This window comes from Dasypus novemcinctus, chromosome 3, assembly GCF_030445035.2.
Source record: "Dasypus novemcinctus isolate mDasNov1 chromosome 3, mDasNov1.1.hap2, whole genome shotgun sequence".
Lineage (NCBI taxonomy): Eukaryota > Metazoa > Chordata > Mammalia > Cingulata > Dasypodidae > Dasypus > Dasypus novemcinctus.
The window spans coordinates 138824979-138850430 of NC_080675.1; the positions used below are offsets into that span (position 1 = coordinate 138824979).

Genomic DNA, 25452 nt, shown 5'->3' on the forward strand with positions numbered 1-25452 from the left:
AAGCCCAAAAAGGGAAGTATGTAGTGTTATATCAGGAGCTGGTATAGCCCTAGACAGATGGAAAAAAAAAAACAGGGAAAGTTGTTAGGCTTAGGAGGTTAAATACCACATATAAATATTTTTCAGAGTACTTTCACAGTTATTTTTCTCAAAATATTTTTGGGCATTGGTCAGGGTATGTATTCTTACCTCAGTTGGACAAATGAATATTTAAATTCAGAGAGATTAGCCCCAGGTCATGCAGCTAGTTAAAACCAGAGAAGGGTGGATTGCCATCTGGGCTCTCCTGACTTCTAGGTCAGTGCTTTTTCTTTTACAGCTATTGCTGAAACATGAAAATGAGAATATATGAAGGAGAGTGGTTATGGGTAGGGACATGTAGTATAACTGGCTGCCTATGAAGGCAGGTGAAGCTCCTAATTTTACTTTCATTTTATTTTTTTATTTTTTATTTTATTTTATTTTATTTAGTGCTGAGCCTGAAGTGGACTATTTTCCTGTTTCCAGCATCAGCATCTCTATTGACTTAGATGAGACTTTGTAAGAGAACACAAACTGCAAGCTCTGAATTCTGGCCAGACAGACAGGAACTCAAATTCTCTTCATGAGATGGATGGCTCCTAAGGCTGCTAGCACTGAACCAAACTCTGTCCTGGTAGATTTAGAGGAGTCGGAGGTCAGAGACCACATAGTAAAATACCTCTCATTAGGGTCACCTGAGACAGGAACGTTGCTTGTTTTCTAAGTTTAGCACTTGGATGAGTCATATAGGCTATGTCCTTTGCCCTTTTTAGCTGTTGATAGGGGCCCTTTGTCAGTAGCACATTCATGTGGATTCTACTCTACCATTTGAGGTCATTTCCCTATTGAGTCTGAGGTTAGTAGTGGGGTGAGTTGAACTGCCTTTACTGTGAGGAAAAAGTTCATGCATTATGCTAGCCAGTTAACAGTTCAGAGGAATGGGTTTATAACAGTGTGAAAGGCCTTTCCTTTATTGCATGTGAGTATTCTTTAAAAATTTGCTGTTGTATCAGACACTTTGAAAATGTTTCTTTTCTAGTAACTACAAAATGAGAAATATAACATCTTAGATTTTGGGAGCAAATACTCATTGTGTATGTGTGTGGGTGTGTGTGGGTGTGTGTCTTCCAATACAGTGTTCCCACTGCCTCCTCATTCTTAGAGAATGAAACTTTCAAGTTTGGAAGTGTCTGAATCCTGAATCAAGATAATTGAATGTGACAGGAACACAGTAACCAGAAGTCCTGGGAGGCCAACTGAAGATTTGCATTGCAAATATAAAAGATAAATAATGAGACTTCTTTTTTCCCTTACAGGGAAACTGGATTCCAAGATACATCAAGGAGCAAAGAAGGGGTTAATGAAGCAGAATAAAGCTGTCTGAACCAGGAGAAAAAGAACTATACAACATAGCGGAGTTTTGTCTACAAAATTGTTAGCCATTGGTTCTTGGAATTGAAGCAGTAGAAATCTAAAGGCTTTGGTATCAGGCTTGAATCTCTCAAAATTTAAACTCTTACCAAAATATATATATTTTTCTTAAGGAATGGGATTCTTATTTTATGTAGTGGATCAAAATATTTGACTATATTATTTATAAAAATCTATTTAAAAATTCTAGGTCTTTGGTAGTTTTCTCTGAGTGGCATTAGAGAAGAGAAAGGAACAAATTGGAAATTACTTTCCTCTCTGAGGGTTAGATTGTAGTTAGGAAAATTCTTAACATAGGATAACAATTTTTGAAGAACCACTGGATTTTAGTTTGTATTTTACCCCCCAAAAAATACTGGTAAATTATTAGGATGTTTAGAACTCTGTGTTTAATACAAACCTGCGATGGGACAAAAGAAATTTTCTGCTCTGGTCCCCAACTTCTCTTAAATGAACAGTCCATTCATTGGTAGATACACACACACACACACACACATTTTATTTTTGAGGGGTAACCTGAAGAACTACTGCCACTTTTTTTTTCCAGTTTGAGAAGAAGCTAGGACACAAGATCAGAGTAGATGGAGCCACCTGCTGAAGCAGCTTGAAGCTGCCCTATTTATTTTGTTGCTATTGCAAAAGCATCACTTGGATGAGGCAATTAGAAACAAACTGAAAAATAATATCCCTTCAGTAAATGCATCCAAATACCCCCAAGCTCTGAAACCAGACCCTTTAAACCATCTCACCCCAGGAAGCTTTGAGCTTTGGAAAATAGGTTGGACTGAAATGAGATTTTTATTAGTTGATCTGGCTCCTCTTAGTGAAGCACTTTGTTTCTGAGGCTATCCTGAAGAGCTTGTCAGAATCTCAGTTGCTGGCATCTTGAGAAAATTCATGGCCTTGAATGTGTATGTTCTGCTTTTTTATAAAGCAGCCACTACACTGGGGAAGTTGGACTCTCTCCAGCAGTTGTATGCATGACTTAAAAAAGAGGGAGTGAGAGTGAGAAGAAAAAAAAGCTGCCCAGTGTTATGAAAAAGATTAATTTCCCCTTTCTTTAATCCTTCATATTCAGCATTTATTTCCATTGAAATACCTCTACTCATTATGTATTGATGTTCACTCAGCTGTGAACTTTGCTTGTTGCATAGCTCTAGGCATTGGTTCTTCCAGGCCTGATCTCTCTGGATTCCCAGGGAAAGCCCACCCTGTTCTAGTGATGCAAACATGCAATATTATTTTCTTTTCCTGTTGAACCTACAAGGAAAAAGTGGAAAGGACTGCTAATAACACTTCTTTAGGGGGAGAAAGAAAGGTTTCTTTCTGGCCTGCTGTAGACTTCAGTACTTACTAATGAAGCCACACTGGGTTCACTGTGCAGTTAATAGTTTACCAAGTAGTAGCATCCTGAATTCTCTGCTGGAATTGCCTGGTTCTTTACCAAAATAAATCCAAAAGGCAGGAGGTGAAGAGCCAGGGAGCAGGAAAACTACAAGTTTTTTTGTCTTTTTATTTGAATGACAGCCTGAGCACAGAGGAGTTTGGATTGATTTTTCCACTTGGATAGATTATGTGTGCATGCCTGAGAAAAACCTCAGAAGCTACACGAGATCAGTTATACAACCATTTCGTGTGCTGTGAAAAGAGCTATGTTTACAAGAAACCATCTCAGCATCCAAAATGTACAGCTAGAAAGCAGAGAAATGGGTAAATAGCAGAGAAACTTGGAAACTTCTTCTCATGGTTAGACTGTGAAAGCCTATCTTTAGTTCACGTGGCGGTGGCTGTGGTATAGGTCTCTCTTTTATTTGCTGAGACACCGGGGAGGAAGTGTGGGAGAAACTTGGGGGTAAATGGTTCTCAGTTGCTCAGTGATGAATTAGGTATAATTTAAAGCCTAATGGAAATTCTTAGTAGTCTCAGTGTAAACTGGCCCAAGAATAACCATTCAGTGCCTTACAGCTCTATGCTCTGACCCTGTAACTCTGGGACAGCTTGAGAGAAGTTTCACATTTCTGAGATAATTTCTTCTGCGGCCAAAAGATCTACAACCTCCTTTGGGATGGTTGGGTTCAATTGCTATCAATTTGTATGGTACCCAAAGTTTTGCTTTGTTTTGGGGGTTTTTTTTTTTTCTTTTTTCTTTTTACAGGTAGAACCCATTCTCCATTATATAAGCTCAGAGTAGGGCATATATGAAGATAGAGATTTTTAAGGGTTTAGAAGGTCTTGACCTTGGAGACAGAAGTTTAGAAACAGGCTTTTCTTGCTTGCTATAGCTAATCTGAAGAAAGAGAAATAAGTGTCCCCTCTTTTTAACCTGAAGTTTACAGAAACCCAGGTTTTCCTCGGGAAGAGGTGTGAAAATTTTTAACTTTAAAGATGACTTTTACAAACCATTACAAACTAATGAGTTATGATCCTTAATTACTTTCCATTTTAACTACTGTCTCCACTAAAGCCCATTTATGTAGATTTCATTTAGTTTAGTAATTTTTTTAAATCCCTTTGCTAGAGCTCCTAGCCAAGAACAAGACGGTATGGGGGTTGTTCTTATGCCCAGCTAAAAGAGACCAGTAAAAAGCTAGCATCTATTATGCTAGAGAAATCAGTGAACTTCGGTTTGTTAAGCCTGGGAACTGGGGAGGGTGGTGAGTCCAATGAAGAAGGAATTTTTTCCCTTAAGATTCAAATGTCAAGTGTACATCTGCTGTTCTCAACCTCTGTGAATATGTTTAGAGGGAGGTGATCCATATCACAGGCTCTGGCAGCAACAAGGAATCCAACTTGTGGAGGGCTTTTCCACTTCTCATGCAGGAAAAAAAGAACATAGCAATAGTACCATCCTCTGACACAAGAAACTTGTGTGTCAACTTTAAGTGTGGCTTAGTTTATGGGTAAATTGATCAGATTTCAGTTAATAGAAAACCCAGAAAGAAAATCTAGTAAATGTTGTGCCCTAGTTTGAAGTCAGAAAAATAGCGGGAGTTAGGGGGTCAGTGTCTGGAATCCATGAAGAAATGCATCATAGGAAGTGTTTGTGATTTTGCGTTACGGGTAAAAGATGTCAATACAGAACACTTGAGAAGAGTCTAGAGCTGTACTGTCTAATATGGTAGCCACTAACCACATGTGCATATTTAAATTTTAATTAAAAGTAATGAAATTAAAAATTCAGTTCTTTAGTCCCATTATCATATTTCAAATGCCTAAATAGCCACATTATTAGTGATATCTGAAGACAGCTCAGATATAGAGTATTTCCATCATTGCTTAAAGGTTGGATAGTTCTTGTCTGAAACAGCACTTGTCTGAAACAGCATTGACAAACTTTCTATAAAGGGTCAGATTAATAAGGATTTTGGGCTTTACAGGCCATACGGTTTCATTCGCTGTTATTCAGCTCTGTTGTCATTGTGCAAAAGCAGTCATTGACAGCATATAAATGAATGGGCATGGCTATGAGTCAATAAATTTGACACTGAAATCCTCTGCCCCCCCCAAGATGGCTCCCTTGTCTGTTTGCTCCTTGTTTGTCATTTGTGCTTCTTGTCTGCTCATTGTTGGGTTTTTTGGCTTGTTGTATTTTTTGCTCATTGTCTGCTTATTGTTTGCTTGTTGTCTTGCTCCTCTGCTTGTTGTTTTTGCTCAATATCTGCTAGTTGACTGCTCACTGTCTTTTTTATTAGGCACCAGGACCTCCTGTGTGGGAGACAGGTACTCAACTGCTTGATCCACATCCACTCCCCTGACCCTGAAATTTGAATTTCATATAATTTTCACATGTCATGAAATATTCTTTTTTAAAATTGTATTCAACCATTTAAAAATGTAAAAACCATTCTTACCTCTTTGGGACGTACCCAAATAGGCAGTGAGCCTAATTTGACCTGTGGGCCATAGGTTGCCAACTCCTTGTCTGGGCAACAGGAAGTCAAAGCCTAAGATCACTTCAAACTTTTTAGTGGTCCTTTCCAGACTTGAGAACTTTTCTCTGGCCAAAAATTGAGGTATACTGTAGGAATGTTTACTTTCCTTTGTTTCCTATTTCTGTAATATAGTCCTCTCCAACATGCCCCTTCAGAAGGAAATGACTACTGGAGGGTTTAACTCTTAATTAAGTCACACCTAAGTCTAAAAGCACAAAGGTCTACTCTTTTTTCCTACCCCCTAAGTGCTGAATCCTCACTGATAACATTGTCCTGCTATCACCTGTGATCAATTCTGTTCCTGCACTATGATGGGCCAAAGGAGGCATTTGTTTTCCTAGCCAAGACAGGCACAGTGTTCTCTTTAGCTGTCAACCAACACCAGACCTTTATTTCCATCCTTTCTTTCTGTCTCTTTTTTTTTTTTTTTTTTTTGAGATGGGGAGTAAAGGAATTTTATGACCTGGTCTCTGTCTCCAAGTCACATGGTATCTTGACTAGCACTTTTGAAGGATGCCTAAGGATAAGGAAAGAAAGGAAAGAAAAACTGTAGAGCAGAATAAACAATAAAATGGTCAAACTCACAGGAAAGACATAATAGGGGCTAAGAAGGTAAGAAGTGGGGAGGACTTGAGGACAATGGTAAATTTCCATTTGCTATGGGAGGAGGTCTTGAACAGTATATTTCACAAGTAGGAAGAGTGTGAGAGGTTTCACATAATGGTGTACTGAATGCCTCCTGTGTTCTAGATAGTGTGCTGGGCAATTGAAAGTTCAGAGATTAATTTCAGATACAGGTAACAGTTGAAATCATTTGGAATGATGAGAAGAAGGGCAGAAGAGGACTTTTAGATAATAAGACATGGTGATACAGGATGGTGAAGTGAAAAGGGATATAGAAGGATTAGAAGTAGATTCTTTGGAAAGGAAAACTAATGATAAATCCTAAAAAAAACTGGACTACAAAGGAGAGAAAATTAGGGGTTGGTACTTCACTGAACTAAGGGTAAAACATCATGAGCTGTGCTTGCATTTCTGTTCAGACCCCATATGGCCTTTTCCTTTTGCCCCACGGTTGTAGGACACCTGCAAAATTGGTGTCTTCTGTGTTCAAGGTATGATACTTCACCAGAGATGCTCTGCGAGGAAATATGGTCTAGCCAGAGTTCTTTCCACGACGAGAGCGCGTTAGGTTCGAGCTCCCCAACCCCGGTTTCTTTGAGTTCTTCTGTCTTAACCGGCTCGCCTGGTTTTCCGGCATTCCCCAAGCTACGACTCCTTAATCCGGCTGGTGACTGTGCGTTCGGAGACCCAGGATTTGGCTCTGCCATCCAGGTTCCGGGTTTCCAGTGCTCTCTCCCACTCCGGACTCCACACCAGCCGGGAATCCGGATCCGAGAACCCGGTGATCCAGTATCCGGGTGTTATGAGCTGCCCTGGTTGTCCCGGATCGCGGCGGCGGCGGTGGCGGCGGCTGAGGGACCCGCGGCCCCGGACACAGCGGCACCGGCCGGGCGGGGCGGAGCGGCGCGGGGAGGGGGCGGAGAGCCGTAGTCGAGGCGGGGTGGGGCGGGGGGAGGGGCCGCGGGAACGGATGGCGGCCTGGGGCCCGTAGCAGCGGCGGCTCTACGGCCCGGGGCCCCGGGCGGGCGGAGGTGGCGGCTCCCGGGACCGGCCGCGCGGTGAGTCCTGAGCTTTGTGTGGAGCCGGGGCTGGGGAGGAGAGGGGCGGCGGTGCTGAGGGGCCCGGGGCTGAGAGGAGCTGAGGGCCCTGAGGGCACCAGCGCTAGACGGAGGAAGTGGGGGTTGGGGGACCAGGGCGGAGCGAGGGGAAGGGGGGGTCTTTGCGTGGGTGGGGGAGGGGGCGTCGAGGGGCGCGGGTTGAAGTTCAAAGCGTGGCCGGGGCCGGTTCAGCCAGGGAGTAAGAGCTCCGGAGGGAGGATTAGGGTTTGGCCAGGTCATGGGGACAGGCAGAGAGTTTCAGAGGCCAGTGTGGGTTGTAGAGGGGGCCTGGGGCGACTGGGGCTAGTAAAGGAGTTAGGGGTTTTTAGGACCAAGGATTGGGAGCAGGACGTGTGCACGGCGCAGGAGGGGGGAGCGAGGTGGCTGGGAGTGTACAGTAAGTAGGTTGTGGGTGTGTGTTCCTTCCAGTTGTCAGGTCACATTTACTCCTGCCCTTTTCTTCAAGATGGAGGGATCACTAGGCCTGGCCCTTAACTGCTCTCCTTGTACCCCCGCGAGGGTTTGTGACCCTGTCCTGTTTGGAAAACCCGTGCTGCCCTCTTTTCCCTTTATGTGTAATTACGGTTGGATCATCTCTGCTTTGCTCAGATTCTCCTTCCTCCCTCTGGGGTTGAGGAGGAGGAGACACATCTGACCAATTAATGTGTGTTTGTGAAACAGGCAGCAGCAAACAGTCATTTCAGCTTCTAGGAATTAGGTTCACACAGGGTGGAGAGATCAGAGCCCTTCAGGGGGAATCTTTTTGTACAAATCACAGATGATTAAATTCTCTAAGAAATAGCTTTCCTACTCGAGAGGGAAAGATGGGGTAGAAAGCCAGTCGGTTTCCAGCCATGTGTCCGGAGCCCCAGGGGTTGTGGAGAGTCCCCAAACCCCCGCAGGCCTCTCTTTTTCTCTATTAGGCTATGCTCTGCAGCCTTGAGTTAATTTCACCCCTGCTGCTTTGTCTTGGGGGAGGGAGTGCTGGTTTAGGCTGTTGTGAGGAGATGACTGTTCTGCTGCCACACACAATAGTCGTGTCATTTTATCGGGAGTGCTACCCCAGGGCTGAGAACCGCTGCTGCAGAGATAAACCGGTCCCTCTCACCCGCCTATTGTGTACACATTGAAGGTCATAGGTTCAAGTCTTGTCTGAGAGCTTTGGATATGCTCCATCTCCCAGGCTCCTCAGTGCCATTTTCTTCCTTTACCAGACTGGGGCTTGCCATTGGAGGAGGCCAGACAGAAAGGCTCTTCTTTTTGAGTGAGGAACAATGCAGAGCTCATTGGCACACATTTTTCAGAAGAATAGGAGATGCCAGCCATGTTATGCCTGCTTCTTTGGCTAGCCTGTACTAAGTTGTAAAGAAATAATGTTTGGGAGTCTCGACTTTGATGCTTATGTCAGACGTCGACTCCAAGGGGAGGTTTCTATTCTTAAACATCAAATTTAATTCTTTTTATAGAGATGGGACACTCGTACAAGGATTTTTGTTTGTTTAGGGACATGACTAAAAACCTTTGCAGGGTTAAGATAGGGAGTCATGGACCAAATACCTTTTTAATGGTGACTTCCTGGTCTGTAAATTTGCAGCATAAAAAGCCACAGAATTTGCCTTTTTGGGCAATGGCTATGGGAACAACAAGCACGAAAAACACAGCTTTCTTTTTAATATTTGTTTTAACTTTGTTGAAAGGTTTCATTGTACAGAAAGTCTGTATCTGCATCTGTTAAGGAGAAATTTTCCAAAAAGATGAACATAAAAATCATTTGGGATTTTGGGGATTATTAATGAGAGAAGGATGAAGACAAGCCAGAAAAGAAACCCTAGAGTGGTGCCCAAAACATATTTATGTACTTTAGTTGTATAAAAAGTTATTTGGGACAAGAAAAGAGTTTTCCATTTAGGACATTAAAGAAAACTTTTCTCTAAAAAGAGATTAGAAATAAAACTCATTGTGAGGGGAACTGTACACAATACACAGTGTACAAAATAGCCAATTATTTCCCGTAAAGTATTGCTGAAGAGGAACTTCTAGCCTTTGGTCTTGGTGAAGGTCTTTCTAAGGCAGGGATTCCTAAAGTTTTTTGTTCCACGGACCCCTTTGCCAGTCAGGTGAAAACCATGGACCCCTTACAAAGTCCACACTATACTGTGTATTATTTAGTGACTATATCACACCCGCACCAACACATCCCCACAAGAATAATGTTTTGAATTTCAATTCAAGTTCACGGACCGCTGTTCAAAGGCAGCAAGTCTTCCTCATCCCTTTATTTCAGTGAGTTTGTTAAAATGATGATGTGCCACTTAGCTGTTAGGCTTTGATAGGCATTGACTTTATATTTCTTGATGACAGTACTGTCTTAATGCCTTACTGGAGGTGTTTTTTGTCTTTAGACTATTTCCAACCATATGTCCTAAGTCTCTGAGTGAAACCTCAGCTTAACTGAGTCCAAAGCTTTTTGCTCTTGGATTGTGGCATTCGTTTTTTTAGTGTGTATTTGTGGGGTTTTGTTTGTTTGCTTTTAGGTTCTAGGGATTGAACCTCGGACCTCTTACATTGGAAGCGGGGTCAACCACTGAGTTATATCCACTCCCCAAAGAGAGTTGGTTTTTTCATTCGTTCGTCTGTTTTTAGGAGGTACTGGGCATCGAACCCCGGGACCTCATACATGAGCAACCACTTGAGCTACATATTCTCCCTTGTGCTTTTGTTTTTGAATCCTGTTAGGTGACAGTAAAGGGAGAGATTAAATTTACCCTGATTAGATTTAGTGGTTTCAGAGTTGGGCCCTTTTCCCCAAGGAGTCTATGTGACTTCTGATTGTGACCATATTTTAGAGAATTCCTTAGATTTTTTTTCTCCCATCTTATTGGTGGTAAATGTTTCCTCCTGAGATAGTTGGACAGATTAGTGCTTGTTTTGTGTGAAGATATGGAAGCATAATTTTGGCTCCTGGTGGTAATTATGTTGCAATTAGCATATAGCAACTAAATGACTGGAAAAGGATAATTTGTTGAGGGGTTTACTGATTGCTCTATCAAATAGATGTGCCACTCTTTATTTATTTGTCTTGGAACACGACTGCCTGGGCTCAGCCATAGAGATTAAGAACTACAGGAATGACGTGTGTTCTCCAGAATTTCCCACTTTGCTGTTGCTCTTTAGTTACTCCTCTGCCAACTACCATAGCACCTTTTTCTCCTGTTTTCCTCCTACACCAAAAGTAGCTAAGTAATTGTCATTACCCTAGTGGAATATTGGTCATAGATGGAATATGACCAGGCAGATGGAGCCACTCAGAGATAGCCATCCTTATATTGTGTGGCAAATTGTCTTTTCAGCAGCTTAATTCTCACTTCTTGATTTTTTTTTAAACAAATCAATTTTATCAGTACATATTAATAAAGCATACACTTCATCCAAAGTGTACAATCAATGGTATTTGCTATAATCACATAGTTGTGCAGTCATCACTTCAATCATTAGAGCATTTTGATTATTTCAGTAATAATAATAACAAAAAACAGACAAGCAAGAAAATTCCTCACCTTTCAGTCTCTCTCTTCTTCCCCCACTCTACCTAGGTGCTGTTTCTGGCTGTTCTATCCAAAGTGTATAATTACTGGCTTTTAGCATAATTACAATATTGTACATTCATCTCAAAAATTTTAGAACAATTTCATTACTCCAAAAAGAAAGACTCCACATCCCTTAGCATTCCTTCCTCAGACGACCTACATAACCACTAATCTCCTTTCATCTTTACTAAATAGATTTACACTTATATTTTATGTAAATGGATTCATACAATATGTAGTACTCTGGTCTCTTTCACTTAGTATAATGTTTTTGTATTTTTTTTCATCTGATATTAGTATTAACATTTCTACTTGATTTTTAAAAACCTGTTTCCTTTTGTAAAACAAAGAACCAAAATATCAAAAACAAAAGCTCACAAAACACAAAATCACAGCCTACTAATGTGCTTTCACAATACTTTTTAGATAAAAGATGGCTGTGACAAAATGAAGGTAGGTGATGCTGATTGGCAAGTTCTGAGCCCACTAAGTGTCAGTGAAGGACCCTTTTCACTAGAGAACAGGTAATTCACCAAAGCACCTGCCTAGCTGGGCATGTGGAATTGGCAGCAGCTGTGCCGCTGAAGAGGGCTTATTGAGCAGGTGTTTAAAGAGTCACATGCCACAGTGACAAGAAAATACTTGGTCTTCCTTTTTTTAGGTCCAGTTCATATGTGTAAAATTGCACTTTGTTGCACATTTCTTAATGCTGATACTGGTTTTTTAGTGAGATGATAATGGAATAGAGAAAAGAGATCCTTCTGTGTTTCTTTTATATTTCAGAGTAGCATACCCTAGAGCTGGTTCTAAACAGTCCTATTGTATTTCTGGGAGTCCTGGCTTTATGCCCGATGAATAGGAAGGAAATAGTGGTAATTCAGCGTTTCTAGTACTTTTTATTAGAGGGAAATAGGAAGAAGAAAATTTTTTGTTTTCAGTGTAGTGAAAAAGATTTACCCCATTGGAAGGGTACCCAGCAGGTTTTATGTAAAGGATGTAATGGACTTTTTTTTGTTAGGTTTACCTAACATGCCTTACTCAAGAAATTTGCACATGTTTTTATCTTATGAGTGTGATTCTCCTCATGAAGTTTGCTTCTCTTCAGATGTTTGCTTTATTCCATTTTTACTTTTTCCCAATACCTTTATACCTCTTTTTTCCCTAGCATTGAGACTAACATCACTTGCGAAGCCCAAATCATCACTAGAGGGCCAAATGATATTAAGAAAATGTTTCTATTAACTTTTTTTTTTAAAGGAGGTACCGGGGATTGAGCCCATGACCTTGTACATGGGAAGCAGGCACTTAACCACTGAGCTTCACCTCCCCTCTACTGTTTACCTTAAAAATCAAGAATAACATTTCCTAACACTTGGAGGAGGACTTTCATATTTCGGGTTTTGTGCAAATTCCCAGATTTTTCTTTGAAATTACCATCATCTTCTGTTAATATGATTTTATTTTCCTTTCACAAGTTCATGCCACTATTGTAGGCTTTGCCATAGACATTAAAATTTGTAAGCAAGTAACTTGGAGTTTATTTTCTAATCTTTTTAATATCCTCAAGTCATTTTCTGTATTTTCTCCTCATGAAACACAGACATAATCTAATTGAATTCTCTGCATACTAATTAACAGTTGTTTGAAGAGAAATATTAATAAATGGAGTTCAGAAATGCCTTTTCCTCCAGCCCAAGTGGAGTGAAGACTCTGACCTGTTTGTCAGAGAGAGAGGTTAGGGGAAAGGAGGCAAACTGAAGTCAGGACCCATGGACCACTACATAGGCACTGGCAAGAATCTGCTTAAACCTGGATTTGTAACCTAGCTTTAAAGGGGTTCCTAGTAATAATAGTTATTACTGTAGCATTCACTTCTGGGAAAGAATGTACATTTCCTGATTTCCCCATATGAAGCCATCACTATTGTTATTGTTTTAATTCCCAAACTATCATGTCCATTCCTAGCAGTCTCAGTAGTTTGCTTCCTCATGCTTTTCTCCCCTACCTCATCTCCCATCTAGTTCTCTGTTCAGAAGACTTCCCTAGCAGCTTGGAAATACTCTAATTACTGTAGCTATTATAGTCACAACCCAGATCCTCCACCTCATTCCCTCACCCCTTTCTATCTTCCTTCCCCCTCCCCTTGCTTTCGCAGTAGGAGTTGAACTGCAGTCTCATGAGCACAGTCAGATCTATGAATGAGCTTTATATCTTGTCAAGGCAGAACTCCAGATCCAACAGGGCTGATTTTTCATGGTTCTCTAGCTGTTTGTTCTTGGATCAGAGTCCCAGAAATAAGAGATAGCGAATACCTATTAGGTCATATCTAGCCCATCACTCAGGGGCAAACCTAGGATCTTTCTCTTGTCTCTGTCAGAATTTTTCCCTTCTTTTCTTTTGTAGGTGAGACTGTCTGATGCCAGGCAAGCTCGAAACTGCCTTCTTTTTATTGTGCTCTGTGGTCATTAGTGTCTGGCCGACTTTGCTCTCTTGGATTTTTATTTTTATTCCATTTTCAGGCTTACTTGCTCCCAGCAATATCTCTACCCCTTCAACTTCAGTCTTTTCTTCTTGATTGTTAGCACTACGTATGTGGGTTCCTTTTGTACTGACAGTTATCTATGCCAGAAGTCATCAGTTTTTAGACCTTTGCCACAAGGGTCATTGTAGCATCCTCTTAAGAAGATGCATTTGAGGGAAGCTCAGGACACACATTCTAGCAGGTAGTAATTAATAAATTAAATGGCCTGGAAAATATGTACAGAGTTACACCCTTAAGAAACTCTTGTGCTATATGAACAAATGCTTTCTTTCTGTTTTGTGGTGCTTCCTGTTCTAATCCTTTGTTCTCTTTCTGTGGATGAATTTTATTTTTGCATGTTTTAGTTATAACACTTAAGATACTGCCTGATCTAATATGTTTTCTTTCTCAGTGTAGGTTTTCAAAGCATAGAGGAGAAAGCATAGAATTCAGAGTCATAAACCCCAGTTCTGATCAATACTGTGCCTTTAACTAGCTCTGTGATTTTATTCGAGTCACTGTACTATTCTTTCTTTCCTCATCTGTAAAATGAGCACATTAGACAAGATAATCTCTAAGATTCTATTTAGTCATAGAATTTCATGATATCACGATCGTGATGGAGAGGGAAGAATGGGACAAAAGTGATCGATGTAAATGAACAATTTTCTTTATTGCCATGCCCCAAAAATATATAATCAGTAATCAGAAGTGCTTAGTTCCCTAGGGCTTGACTTTCATTTTTCTTTAATATGTGTATAGAGCTTATGCTGTGGTTTTTACTATGCCATCGTTTGGAGTGTCTTGTACGCTTATTCTGCAAGTTCACCAGCTTGCCAAATATATCTTTTTCTAGTCTGCTTAAGTCATACGAGCAGGAATCAGAAAGCTGCAGAAAAGGAACCTCAGCTTGTGAGAAGGAAATCATACCAGGAAAGATTTGTCAGCTATCAGTAAGAAATAGCTTTGTGTATTCAGTCAGAGATCTAAGATCTTTTTAACCCCTATATCTGAACTCTTCGAACCATATGAAACTGTTTGTGGGATTCTTCTAGTGGGTTAGGCATTTTTCCATTTTTGGCCAGTCTGGAAACCCTGCTTTGAATTAACTTGGGACTGAACACAAGTTGCCCAAAGTGTTTTATTTGGGATATAAAATTATATTATTTTTAATATACTGAATTTAGCCGAAAATACTAAAGTGGTGACATTTGGTGAAGTTTGACTAATTGGGGGGGGTTGTCTCTGACATACCCCCTAAAAGAAACTGAAAGGTTGGAAACTAGTAGGTGACTTAGGAACTTTGAGGTTCAGAGTAATGTCGGGGGAGTGGATGTGGCAGTTTAACGCCAGCTTCTCACATATGAGGTCCCAGGGTAAGTCAATCCCCGGCCCCACTACCTCAAAACAAAACAAAACAAAAGAGTAATGTCAGGAAAGCTTTGCCTTCTAGCAGTTAAAGGGAATAAAATTATATAACCAAGCTGTTAATTCCCCAAGTTAGGATTTTTATATGCCTTTCCCAGTTAATTAGTGGATTTGGGATTTCCAATAGTAGCTATTTAGTGATTGTTAAGAAGGTAATGGTCTTTTAGTCTTTTGTTGTTGTTAATATAATAAAATCACATGCTTATTTTACTTTTGAACATTGGAAGTAGCATTCACATTCACTGTTTTTAAATTTGTACCTAAAATATCCATTGGTTTGTAATATGGGTAGAACTGTTGTCTGTTTTTGGACTCTCAAAAAGTTCTGGGAGTAGTGCTTTGCTTTATTCTCAGCTATCAGTGTCATGTTACTAATTTTCAGGTAATCTAAAGATTATTTGGGGAAGTGCTGTACTTGAATGTGAGATTTTAGAAAGATTTATATTAGAGATATGAGTAGTTTATATATTAGCAATATAAATTGTGTGGTTTTTTAAGTAGTTAGTTATTATTTTTCTTTTCTTTCTGCCCCCCTCCCAATGTCTCCCTCATCTGTCTGCTCATTGTTTCTGTTTGTTTGTGCTCATGGTCTGCTCCTTGTGTCCACCTGTGTGCTTGTTGTGTCCGCTTGTCTTCTTTAGGAGGCACTGGAAACCAAACCCAGGACCTCCCATGTAGAAGATGGGTACCCAACTGCTTGAGCCACATTTGCTCCCTAAATTCTTTTAGTAGATAGGTTCAAAACAAAACAAAAATAGTGTCAAGTGAGGCATGGGGAATTGAATTGGAAAGTGGCCAGAGTAGGGTGCTGTAAACCTTTGGAAATCAGGCCACTCTTTAAAGCCCAGATCCTGGCAGGCAGGCCACACTGAATGCTGATGCCATATTGCATGCCTGTAGTTTCTTAGGCTTTAGTTCAGTATTTGTAGAGAAAGGTAGCAGTGTCTACTCTATTCTGTGTACAAAGTACAGTCAGTAAACTTTTGGCACATTGCCAGTAACATTTCTATCAACATATCTAGATAGGGGCCTTTGGGTCTGGTTGATATGAACTTTCATTTATGTGTGTGAAAGTGGATGTCCAGGAATATACCTTAGAAATTTTGGTTACAAATTCTGAAGTTTGATGTGAACGCCACATTTACTTTTTTTTTTTTTTTAAGATTTTTTTTTCTAATTTATTCTCCCCACCCCACCCCCGTCCTTAGTGCTCCCTTTCTGCTCGTTGTGTGCTCTGTGTCTTGCTTGTCCTCTTTAGGAGGTCCAGGAACTGAAACCAGGACCTCCCATGTGGTAGATGGGTATCCAACTGCTTGAGCCATGTCTCCTTCCCTCCACATTTATCTTTGTTCTGGAACTGATGTTTCCAGAGCAGAGTCTTAAAGAATAGTCTCAGAAATAGAACTAGAGAAAGAGAAATGGAATTGTGAAGCGTATGGAGTATATGAATCTAATAGATATACAGGGAAGGAGGAAAATTTTACATGGCATTTCTTTTTTTTTTTAACATTGTATAGATGTGTATTTTCATTCACAGGATAACAAAACTATGAAGATAGATATTTTATTCAAATCACTCTTCCAACCAGTAAATAAACTATTTAAAAATATTATATGGGAACAAAAAATATATGTGTGTATATATATATTATATAGTCTATGGAAGCTCTGCTTTTTTATTTATTTCTCTCCTTATTCCCCCCCCCCCCCCCCCGCCCCCGCCCCAGTTGTCTGCTCTCTCTGTTCATTCACTGTGTTCTTCCTTGTCCGCTTCTCGGCACGGGAATCTGTGTTTCTTTTTGTTGGGTCATCTTGTTCTGTCAGCTATCCGTGTGTGCGGCGCCATTCCTGGGCAGGCTGCACTTTCCTTCACGCTGGGCAGCTCTCCTTAAGGGGCGCACTCCTTGTGCGTGGGGCTCCCCCACGTGGGGGGCACCCCTGTGTGACAGGGCACTCCTTGCGCACATCAGCACTGTGCATGGACCAGCTCCACACGGGTCAGGGAGGCCCGGGGTTTGAACCACGGACCTCGCATGTGGTAGGCAGACACCCTATCCATTGGGCCAGGTCTGCTTCCCTAGGCCTCCTTTTATACTAAGGTAGCTTCCATTCAACACATTTTTTACCAAATTGAATAAAGTAAAACAAGGCAGGCTAGGAAATCTTGAGAAATGTTCAGATTCAAGGATAAGCCTTTGCTAACTTTACTGCCAGTAGCAGTACTGTGGTTCATACTTCATAGCTGTTGGAAAACTTGGGTGGTAGGGGCAATGGTATGGTACATGGGGGGGTAGAAGTAGGTCAGTTACAGGAACTAGTCCCTGGTATTGTTCAATTTCTCGGAGGTTTTTGCAGTTTTTTAAAAAAATTTATTTCATTCCACAGATATTTATTGGATTACTACTATATATCAGACCCTGTTCTAGCTGCTTAAAATCTTATCAGTAAAGAAAACAGACAAAAAAAACTCTTACCTTTTAGCAGAAGGAAATAAAAATAAACATAATAAATATATAGTGGGAAACGGACTTGGCCCAGTGGTTAGGGCGTCCGTGTACCACATGGGAGGTCCGCGGTTCAAACCCTGGGCCTCCTTGACCCGTGTGGAGCTGGCCCATGCGCAGTGCTGATGCGCGCAAGGAGTGCCATGCCACGCAGGAGTGTCCCCGCATAGGGGAGCCCCATGGACAAGGAGTGCACCCTGTAAGGAGAGCCGCCCAGCGCGAAAGAAAGTGCAGCCTGCCCAGGAATGGCGCCACCCACACTTCCCTTGCCAGGGACAAAGAAACAAGATGCAGCAAACAGACACAGAGAACAGACAACCGGGGGAGGGGGGAAATTAATTAAATAAATAAATCTTTAAATAAAAAAAAAGAAACCTAATAAATATATAGTATTTATAGGGTAATAAATACTGTGGTGGAAAATAGAACAGAGTAAGGTTGGCTAGGAGTGTGAAGCAGGGGGGAGTTGCAGTTTTACGTAAGGTAGTTATAAGTAGGGATCTTTGGAAAATGTACTAGTACGTTACAGGGTTGTTAGGAGCTTCCTTTAGGTCACTGGATGTTCTTCCACCCAGCAGAGAGAGCGAGACATTGTTTACTCTTGTTCTAAGTCCAGCTGACAGTGAAGGGCAATAGCCACTTGTGTATGCTCTCTTCTGCTTGTTCCTCTGGCTGGCATTCCTGGAAGTTTATCAGGGTGAAAATTGCAGTCATGTCTGGAAGACATCAGGGATGGAACTGGAAATTTAAAAGCAGTTCTTATTGGGCCTTGGGTGTCTGGGGTAAGTTAGGCCTTTTGAGTTTTTTTCTGCCTTAAAGGAAAAAGCCTAATATCATGCCCTTCCCTCTTTCTAGTGAGGCCTCAGCAACTTTTTTGGAGTTGGCTATTTTAAAATAAGCTTTCAAGGTGTGTGCATTATGCTCGCAGTTTAAAAAGTGAATTTTCAGGTTTGTGGTTGTTTGATTTCCTCTCAATACAATAGCTGTGGTTTTAGAAGTCTTAGTGTCTAATTCAGCAGCCTGAAGATGAAGATATCTTATGATGTCTACTCTAGATGCTCTCCTGTTTTACTTTTGCATTATAAATTTTCTGTACTTTCAATGCTTGCCCTTTCCTAGTCATTCTACTTCATTATATTTCCTGTTGCCTTTCCCTTTTTTCCTTATATGAAGCTGAAAGCAGAAATCAGCTATCAGGTTTAGGCCAGGCTGTTGTTTTGCTAATTGGCTGAAAGATAAAATATCTACCTAATATTTAGGGACAAAAAAGCTTATATATTGCCCTTGGGTTATGTAGGGTATAGCTTGTAGACATCAAGATCCCCACCTGTTAATATTGTATGCCATTTGAAGTAGCTGGGCTACAGTGTATATTGGGACATGTATCCTCTATTTTTAGCTATTAATACCAATAGCTTGTATAATTGCAGTACATAGCAGATCCATCCACCATGTTGTAGAAATCTGGTCTTTCTGATGTATAATTTTAAAATAAAGGTTCTTAGTTGGACTCAGAGCCATGCTAGGAAAAATTTCCTAATGGTGAATCAGTTGGCAAATATCATATGTGAGGATTTGCCATATATAAAATTTTTTTTTTTTTTTTAAAGATTTATTTATTTATTTAATTTCCCCCCCTCCCCTGGTTGTCTGTTCTTGGTGTCTATTTGCTGCGTCTTGTTTCTTTGTCCGCTTCTGTTGTCGTCAGCGGCACGGGAAGTGTGGGCGGCGCCATTCCTGGGCAGGCTGCTCTTTCATTTCACGCTGGGCGGCTTTTCCTCACGGGCGCACTCTTTGCGCCGTGGGGCTCCCCCACGCGGGGGACACCCTTGCGTGGCACTGCACTCCTTGCGCGCATCAGCACTGCACGTGGGCCAGCTCCACACGGGTCAAGGAGGCCCGGGGTTTGAACCGCGGACCTCCCATATGGTAGACGGACGCCCTAACTACTGGGCCAAAGTCCGTTTCCCTCCATATATAAAATTTGAAGTCATATTTTCTCACTACATATGCTTAACTATTACAATAACATATTAGTGAAATTGTGAGTTTTAAAGCCAACTAATTGAAGTGTATGTTGTTTTTTCCTTTGGTGGTTGAAAGGATCTCAGTTCAACTGACCAAGTTGTATTACTTTTTTTTTTATCCCCCCCTCCGTTGTTTGTTGTTTGTGCTTGCTGTCTGCTCTCTGTGTCCATTTGTTGTGTGTTCTTCCCATGTCTGCTTGTCTTTTTCTTCTCATCTTTCTCTTTAGGAGGCAACAGGAACTGATCCCAGGACCTCCAGGTTGGGAGAGAGGCACTAAGTTGCTTCAGCCACTCCAGTTCTCTGGTCTGCTTCGTCTCTTACTATCTCTCCTCTGCGTCTCCCTTTGTTGCATCATCCTGCTGCATCAGCTCTCCAAGGGCACGGGCCAGCTTACCTTCACAAGGAGACCCCAGGAATCTAACCCAAGGCTTCCCATATGGTAGATGGGAGCCCAGTTGCTTGAGCCACATCTGCGTCCCTGTATTACTTTTATTAGTCAAAGTGCTTCAGTGTAGTTAAGTTTGCTAGTGAAAACTGTTTTTCTCAGTAGTGTTTCTGTGGTTTGTATTAGTAGATCTTTCCAATCCAGCAGCGCCAGAAATCCAGGCGATGTGGATTTTAGATGAGTTCCAATAACACTTTCTGACAGAGTCTGGCAATATTCTCTTTCATATGGAACCTTTCCCTAAGAAGTCTTGTTTTAACAAGGTCACATTTGGGTAGATGACAAGCATTGAAGTGATGTTTTCTTCCAACAACAACTTTACAATACATTATACCCGATTGTGTGATCTTAAGTATTAGACTAATGAGAACTGCTACTGGCATTATTAGTGCCATTTCTACCATCTGAGGTGCATTTCTCTCCTTTATTTCTCTTCCTTTCTTCATTTAATTCACATCTTAGATGTGATAGAAGGAGACTGACCCCTGAACTAGGCTGTCCACTTCATAGGAATGAAAGAGGCAGCAAGGAATAGTAGCAGCAACAGGAAATTTACATTTTTTATAAGGAATAAGAAGCAATAATAATATAAAAATTATTTTCTTATAACAAAGGAAGGAAGGGGTATGATATCATGAAGTGTTGAAATTACTGCTCAAATGAAAATGTCAAAGTCCTACTCAAAATAATGTGACTTACCTGGAAATGTTTGGAGAAGCTGCAAAATTAGGCCAGATAGTAATAACGAGGTGTTTATTTATATATCTAGATTGGTTAAATAAATACTTTATTAAGAGCAAATTTGAAGATGGTTTGATTAAGACAGATTGCCCCTTAAAACTGGCAGGTTTAGAACCTACAAAGTAAAGTTATTACCTGGATTTTACCTTGAGAAACAAAGAAGAGTGCAGGTTTCTGTAGGTCAACTATTATTAAACTATTATTCCATTTTTTGGGGAAAATAAAATTCTTTGTTTTCAGCATTCTTTGGGGAGAAGAAAAACAAAATTATGGTGATTCCATTTTGGAAATTGAGCTGTGACCAAGTATGTACATTAAGAAAGTGGAAAGAAAGATTTTAAAAATTAAATAGTCCACTGGAAGTTTAAAGATTTAAAAACCATTATATTAGAAGCCCACGTTAAAAGTGAGCAAGGGATCAACAGGACCACATAGAACAAATTATTATTTGTCATAGCCTTATATTAAAAGAAGTAAGGCATTTAAAAAAAAAATTGGAACATCTTCAGTCAAGATCAGAGAGGCCCACAAAGCGATAATTGGATATAACCTAGAAATTAGGTGGAAGAAAATAAACAATCTATCAATTTTAACATTTTGCCACATTTGCAGTATCATTTTACCTGTCCATCCATCTATCAATATATTATCTATTTTCTGAATATTTGAGAGCAGGTTGTACACGTTACTTTTTTTTTCCTCTCTCCTTCTCTGTCCCCCCCGCCCCCAGTTGTCTGCTCTCTATGTCCACTCACTGTATGTTCTTCTGTGTCTGCTTGTATTCTTGTCAGCAGCACCTGGAATCTGTGTCTCGTTTCATTGCATCATCTTACTGCATCATCTCTCCTTGTGAGCTGCGCCATTCCTGGACAGGCAGTACTTTTTTCACTCTGGGTGGCTCTCCTTATGGAGCGCATTCCTTGCACATGGGGCCCCCCTACGTGGGGGACACCCCTGCATGGCACAGCACTCCTTGTGTGCATCAGCATTGTGCATAGGCCAGCTCATCACATGGATCAGGAGGCCCTGGGTTTGAACCTTGGACCTCCCATGTGGTAGGCGGATGCCCTATCCATTGGGCCAAATCTGCTTCCCATCACATTGGTTTTTTTTTTTTTTTTAAGATTTGATTTTTATTTCTCTCCCCTTTCCCCCCCTCCCCAGTTGTCTGTTCTCTGTGTCCATTTGCTGTGTGTTCTTGTTTTTGTCCGCTTCTGTTGTTATCAGCGGCACGGGAATCTTTGTTTCTTTTTGTTGCATCATCTTGTTGTGTCAGCTCTCCGTGTGTGCGGCGCCATTCCTGGGCAGGCTGCACTTCTTTCGAGCTGGGCGGCTCTCCTTATGGGGCTCACTCCTTGCACCTGGGGCTCCCCTATGTGGGGACACCCCTGCGTGGCAGGACACTCCTTGCGTGCATCAGCACTGGCATGGGCCAGCTGCACACGGGTCAAGGAGGCCCGGGGTTTGAACCACGGACTTCCCATGTGGTAGACGGACGCCCTATCCACTGGGCCAAGTCTGCTTCTCCGCATTACTTCTTGAATGCATATTAAGTTGGTGTAAAAGGAATTAAGGTTTTGCACCATGAATTTTAAATCATTATAACTAGGCTCAAACACCTCTTTATTAATCAGAATAGGAACCATTACAATCAGCACAGTTTTGTCAATGAGAAATAAGTTTGTTTATTTCTGTAGTGTAAAAATCTGTACTTTGGGATTCAACAAACTCTTGGAAAGAATTTTCTGCATCATGCTGTTGTGGGAGCATTTTTCCTGCAAAAAGTTGTGGAGATACTTGAAGAAGTAGTAGTCGGTTGGCGAGAGGTCAGGTAAATATGGCAGATGAGGCAAAACTTCATAGAACAATTTGCTCAACTTTTAAAGCATTGGTTGTGCAACAATTGGTCGGGCATTGTGGAAAAGAATTGGGCCCTTTCTGTTGACCAATGGTGGCTGCTGACGTTGCAGTTTTTGATGCATCTCATTGATTTGCTGAGCATACTTCTCAGATGTAATGGTTTCGCCAGGATTCAGAAAGCTGTACCTCCTGTGACCATGACCTTTTTTCATGCAAGTTTGGCTTTGGGAAGTGCTTTGGAGTTTCTTCTCAGTCCAGCCACTGAGCTAGTCATCACCAGTTGTTGTATAAAATCCGCTTTTTGTTGCACATCACAATCCAATTGAGAAATGGTTCGTTGTGTAGAATAAGAGAAGATGACACTTCAAAACAATTTTTTTTCTAATTTTTGGTCAGTTCATGAGGCACCCACTTATCAAACTTTTTCACCTTTCCAATTTGCTTCAAATGCTGAATGACTGTAGAATGGTCATCATTGAATTCTTTGGTAACTTCTTAATATAGTTATAAGAGGATCAGCTTCAGTGATTGCTCTCGGTTGGTCGTTATCAACTTCTGATGGTCGGCCACTATGCTCCTGATCTTCAAGTCTCTCGTCTCCTTTGCAAAACTTCTTGAACCACCACTGTACATTCATTAGCAGTTCCTGGCCAAATCCATTGTTGATGTTGTGAAATGTCTCTGCTGCTTATGACCTATTTTGAACTCAAATAAGAAAATCGCTTGAATTTGCTTTTTGTCTAACATTATTTCCATAGTCTAAAATAAATATAAAATAAATAGCAAGTAATAAGTCATTAGCAAAAAAACATAAAGTGAGAAATGCATATTAAAATGATGTATAACATAACTACATTTATTTAAGAATGTATGTCAATATCAAATGGCAAATTTCAATAATGTAAAACTGTAATTACTTTTGCACCAACCTAATACTTCCACATACATTTCCTACAAACAAGGATGTTCACTTATATAATCACCTTAAGTGCAGTTTTTAAGTTCAAAACATTAAACCTTGATATGAAGCTTACAGTCTATATTCCAGTTTTTTCTTATAGCTCAATAATGTCATTTTTTGTTTCTTTTCTTTTGCTTTTAATAATGTCCCTGTAGCAGTTTGATATGGTTATGAATTCCAAAAATAAATATTGAATTATGTTTGTAATCTGGTCTGTACCTGGGTGTGGTTAAGGTATGATTAGGACTTTGATTGGGCCACATCATTAGGGCATAAAAGGCATGGCAAAGGACAGAGTTGAGGTTTTTTGATGTTGGAGTTTTGATGATGGAGTTTGATGCTGAAGCCTTAAGCTGGAATCCCGGGAAGTAAGCTCACAGAGGAGACAGAAGCAAGCCCCAGGAAGAAAGGAACTCTGAGCCAGGAAGAAGCAGACCCGGAAAGAGAGGACCCCTGAACCCAGAATGAAGCAAGACCCTGGAAGGGAGGAACCCAGGCAGCCTGAACCCTCGCAGACGTTGGCAGCCATCTTGCTCCAACACATGAAAATAGACTTTGGTAAGGGAAGTAACTTATGCTTTATGGCATGGTATCTATAAGCTCCTACCCCAAATAAATACCCTTTATAAAAACCAACCAATTTCTGGTATTTTGCATCAGCACCCCTTTGGCTGACTGATACAGTGCCTTTGAGCCTTTTCTTCTCTGTTCTTAGATTTCCTCTAGTGTCACATTATATTTGTCATTGTTTCTTTAATTGCCCTGCCCCTTCCTCCCTCCCTTCTTTCCTTCCATGAATGAACACGACTAAATCTCCTTTTAGTCACAGAGTAGGAGAAAATGTTATCTTGTGCATTAACAAATTGGCTTTCTAACAGTGAATAGTTCTGTAGATCTACGATCCCTTAACTGCAGCTAGCTCTGAAAACTGAGTTTTTTGAAAGATAGGCATCAATTTGACCTCAACTAATAAGAGGCTATTTATAGTCTCTTCTATTGTTGTTCTATTTCAACTAACTATTCATTTTTACTGTAGAAATGTTACAGGGTTTGATATCAAGGTGTTCTACCAGTTTCCGTAGAGTATTACATTATAGGTGGTATATTATCCCTAATTTTTACAGATAAAATAATTGAGCATCAAGTAGATACAATGACTTGCTCAAGATTTTTACACATTTAGGGAGAGTAAAGAGTAGATTGAATGTTTTTGTCTCAACTGTTTGTTTTTTCCTCTTGCACTCTATTGCTTCCTCATGACTTTACTTCCAAAGACCATTTTGATAAGTTTTTCTAGGTAGAAGATTTTAAGCGAAGGCACTGATCTTAGTTGACATTTTTTAAAAAGTTTTATGTAAGTTAACTATTAAGGTTTCCCCAAGACATTAAGTTCTTCCAGGTACTTAAGTTTCAAAATCATTGAGATTATACTTCAGGAATATCTTGGCTGTGAGAATGGGATGAAAAGTAGAAGATGAACTTCAGTATAGATAAGAATTGCATTTAAAAAGAAACAAAGTCCAAACCACTTTCAGAAGATGAGTAACCTCTAGCTAACAATTACAACCCCCAGAGGAAACTAGGAATCTTGGTAAGCTGTTCCTAGAAAAAGTGGTTCAATGTGCTGCTAGGAAAAGGCTGGGCTTTTTTTTTTTTTTTTTTTAAGTACTGGGGGCAGGAGATTGAACCTGGGACCTTGAACGTGGGAAGCCAGCACTCAACCACTGAGCCACATTGACTTCCCTGAGTTGGTTTTATCATGTTTTGCTTGTGTTTGGTTTTGTTTTCTCAGGAAGCACCAGTAACAGAACCCAGGACTTCCCCGTGTGGGAGGTGGGTGCTCAACTGCTTGAGCCATATCCACTCCCAATGCTGGGCATTTTTAGGAAAAGATTCAGAACTTAAACAAAGACAAAAATGAACTTCCCTCTAAGTAAAACCAAGGTTTGTCTGTACCTGTAATATTGTGTAATCTCTTGAACCCCAAGAAGTACATATCAAGCTGGTGACAAAAGGAAGTGACATGCAAACGTCAAAAAAAAAAAAAACTACGGCTTTAAAAGAATGAGGGAATATCAAGTGATGAGAAGAATACATCAACGTGTTCAGCAATTCTTAAAATCCCTGACTAGGTAGAAAGCATCTTTTCAAGTTAGAACTATAATTTAGCTTAATTATTGGGTAACTTATGAATAGTAAATAAATAAAATGTGCTAATCCTAGAAGTGGTGGAAATTAAAAATAAAAATTAAGGTCAAGAAGGTTTTTGTGT

General features: G+C 40.6%; 2 protein-coding genes across 6 annotated transcripts in view; both read left to right on the forward strand.

Annotated features, from left to right (window-relative positions):
• The window catches only part of TRIP4 (thyroid hormone receptor interactor 4), a 106692-nt gene extending 102060 nt beyond the window's left edge, over positions 1-4632 (forward strand). For 2 of the 3 annotated variants that reach the window (XM_004466649.4, XM_071214238.1), the window contains one exon: positions 1338-4632. In XM_004466649.4, the coding sequence (XP_004466706.1) occupies positions 1338-1405 (68 nt within the window). In that variant the 3' untranslated portion in view covers positions 1406-4632. The remainder of the gene's footprint in view (positions 1-1337) is intronic. The other variant, XR_011648440.1, reaches the window with a different exon arrangement.
• A 2314-nt stretch (positions 4633-6946) lies between these two features.
• ZNF609 (zinc finger protein 609) overlaps positions 6947-25452 on the forward strand; it is a 274508-nt gene continuing 256002 nt past the window's right edge. For 2 of the 3 annotated variants that reach the window (XM_004466646.4, XM_004466648.5), the window contains exon 1: positions 6947-7066. The gene's annotated coding sequence lies outside the window, so the exon portion shown is untranslated. The remainder of the gene's footprint in view (positions 7067-25452) is intronic. The other variant, XM_071214239.1, reaches the window with a different exon arrangement.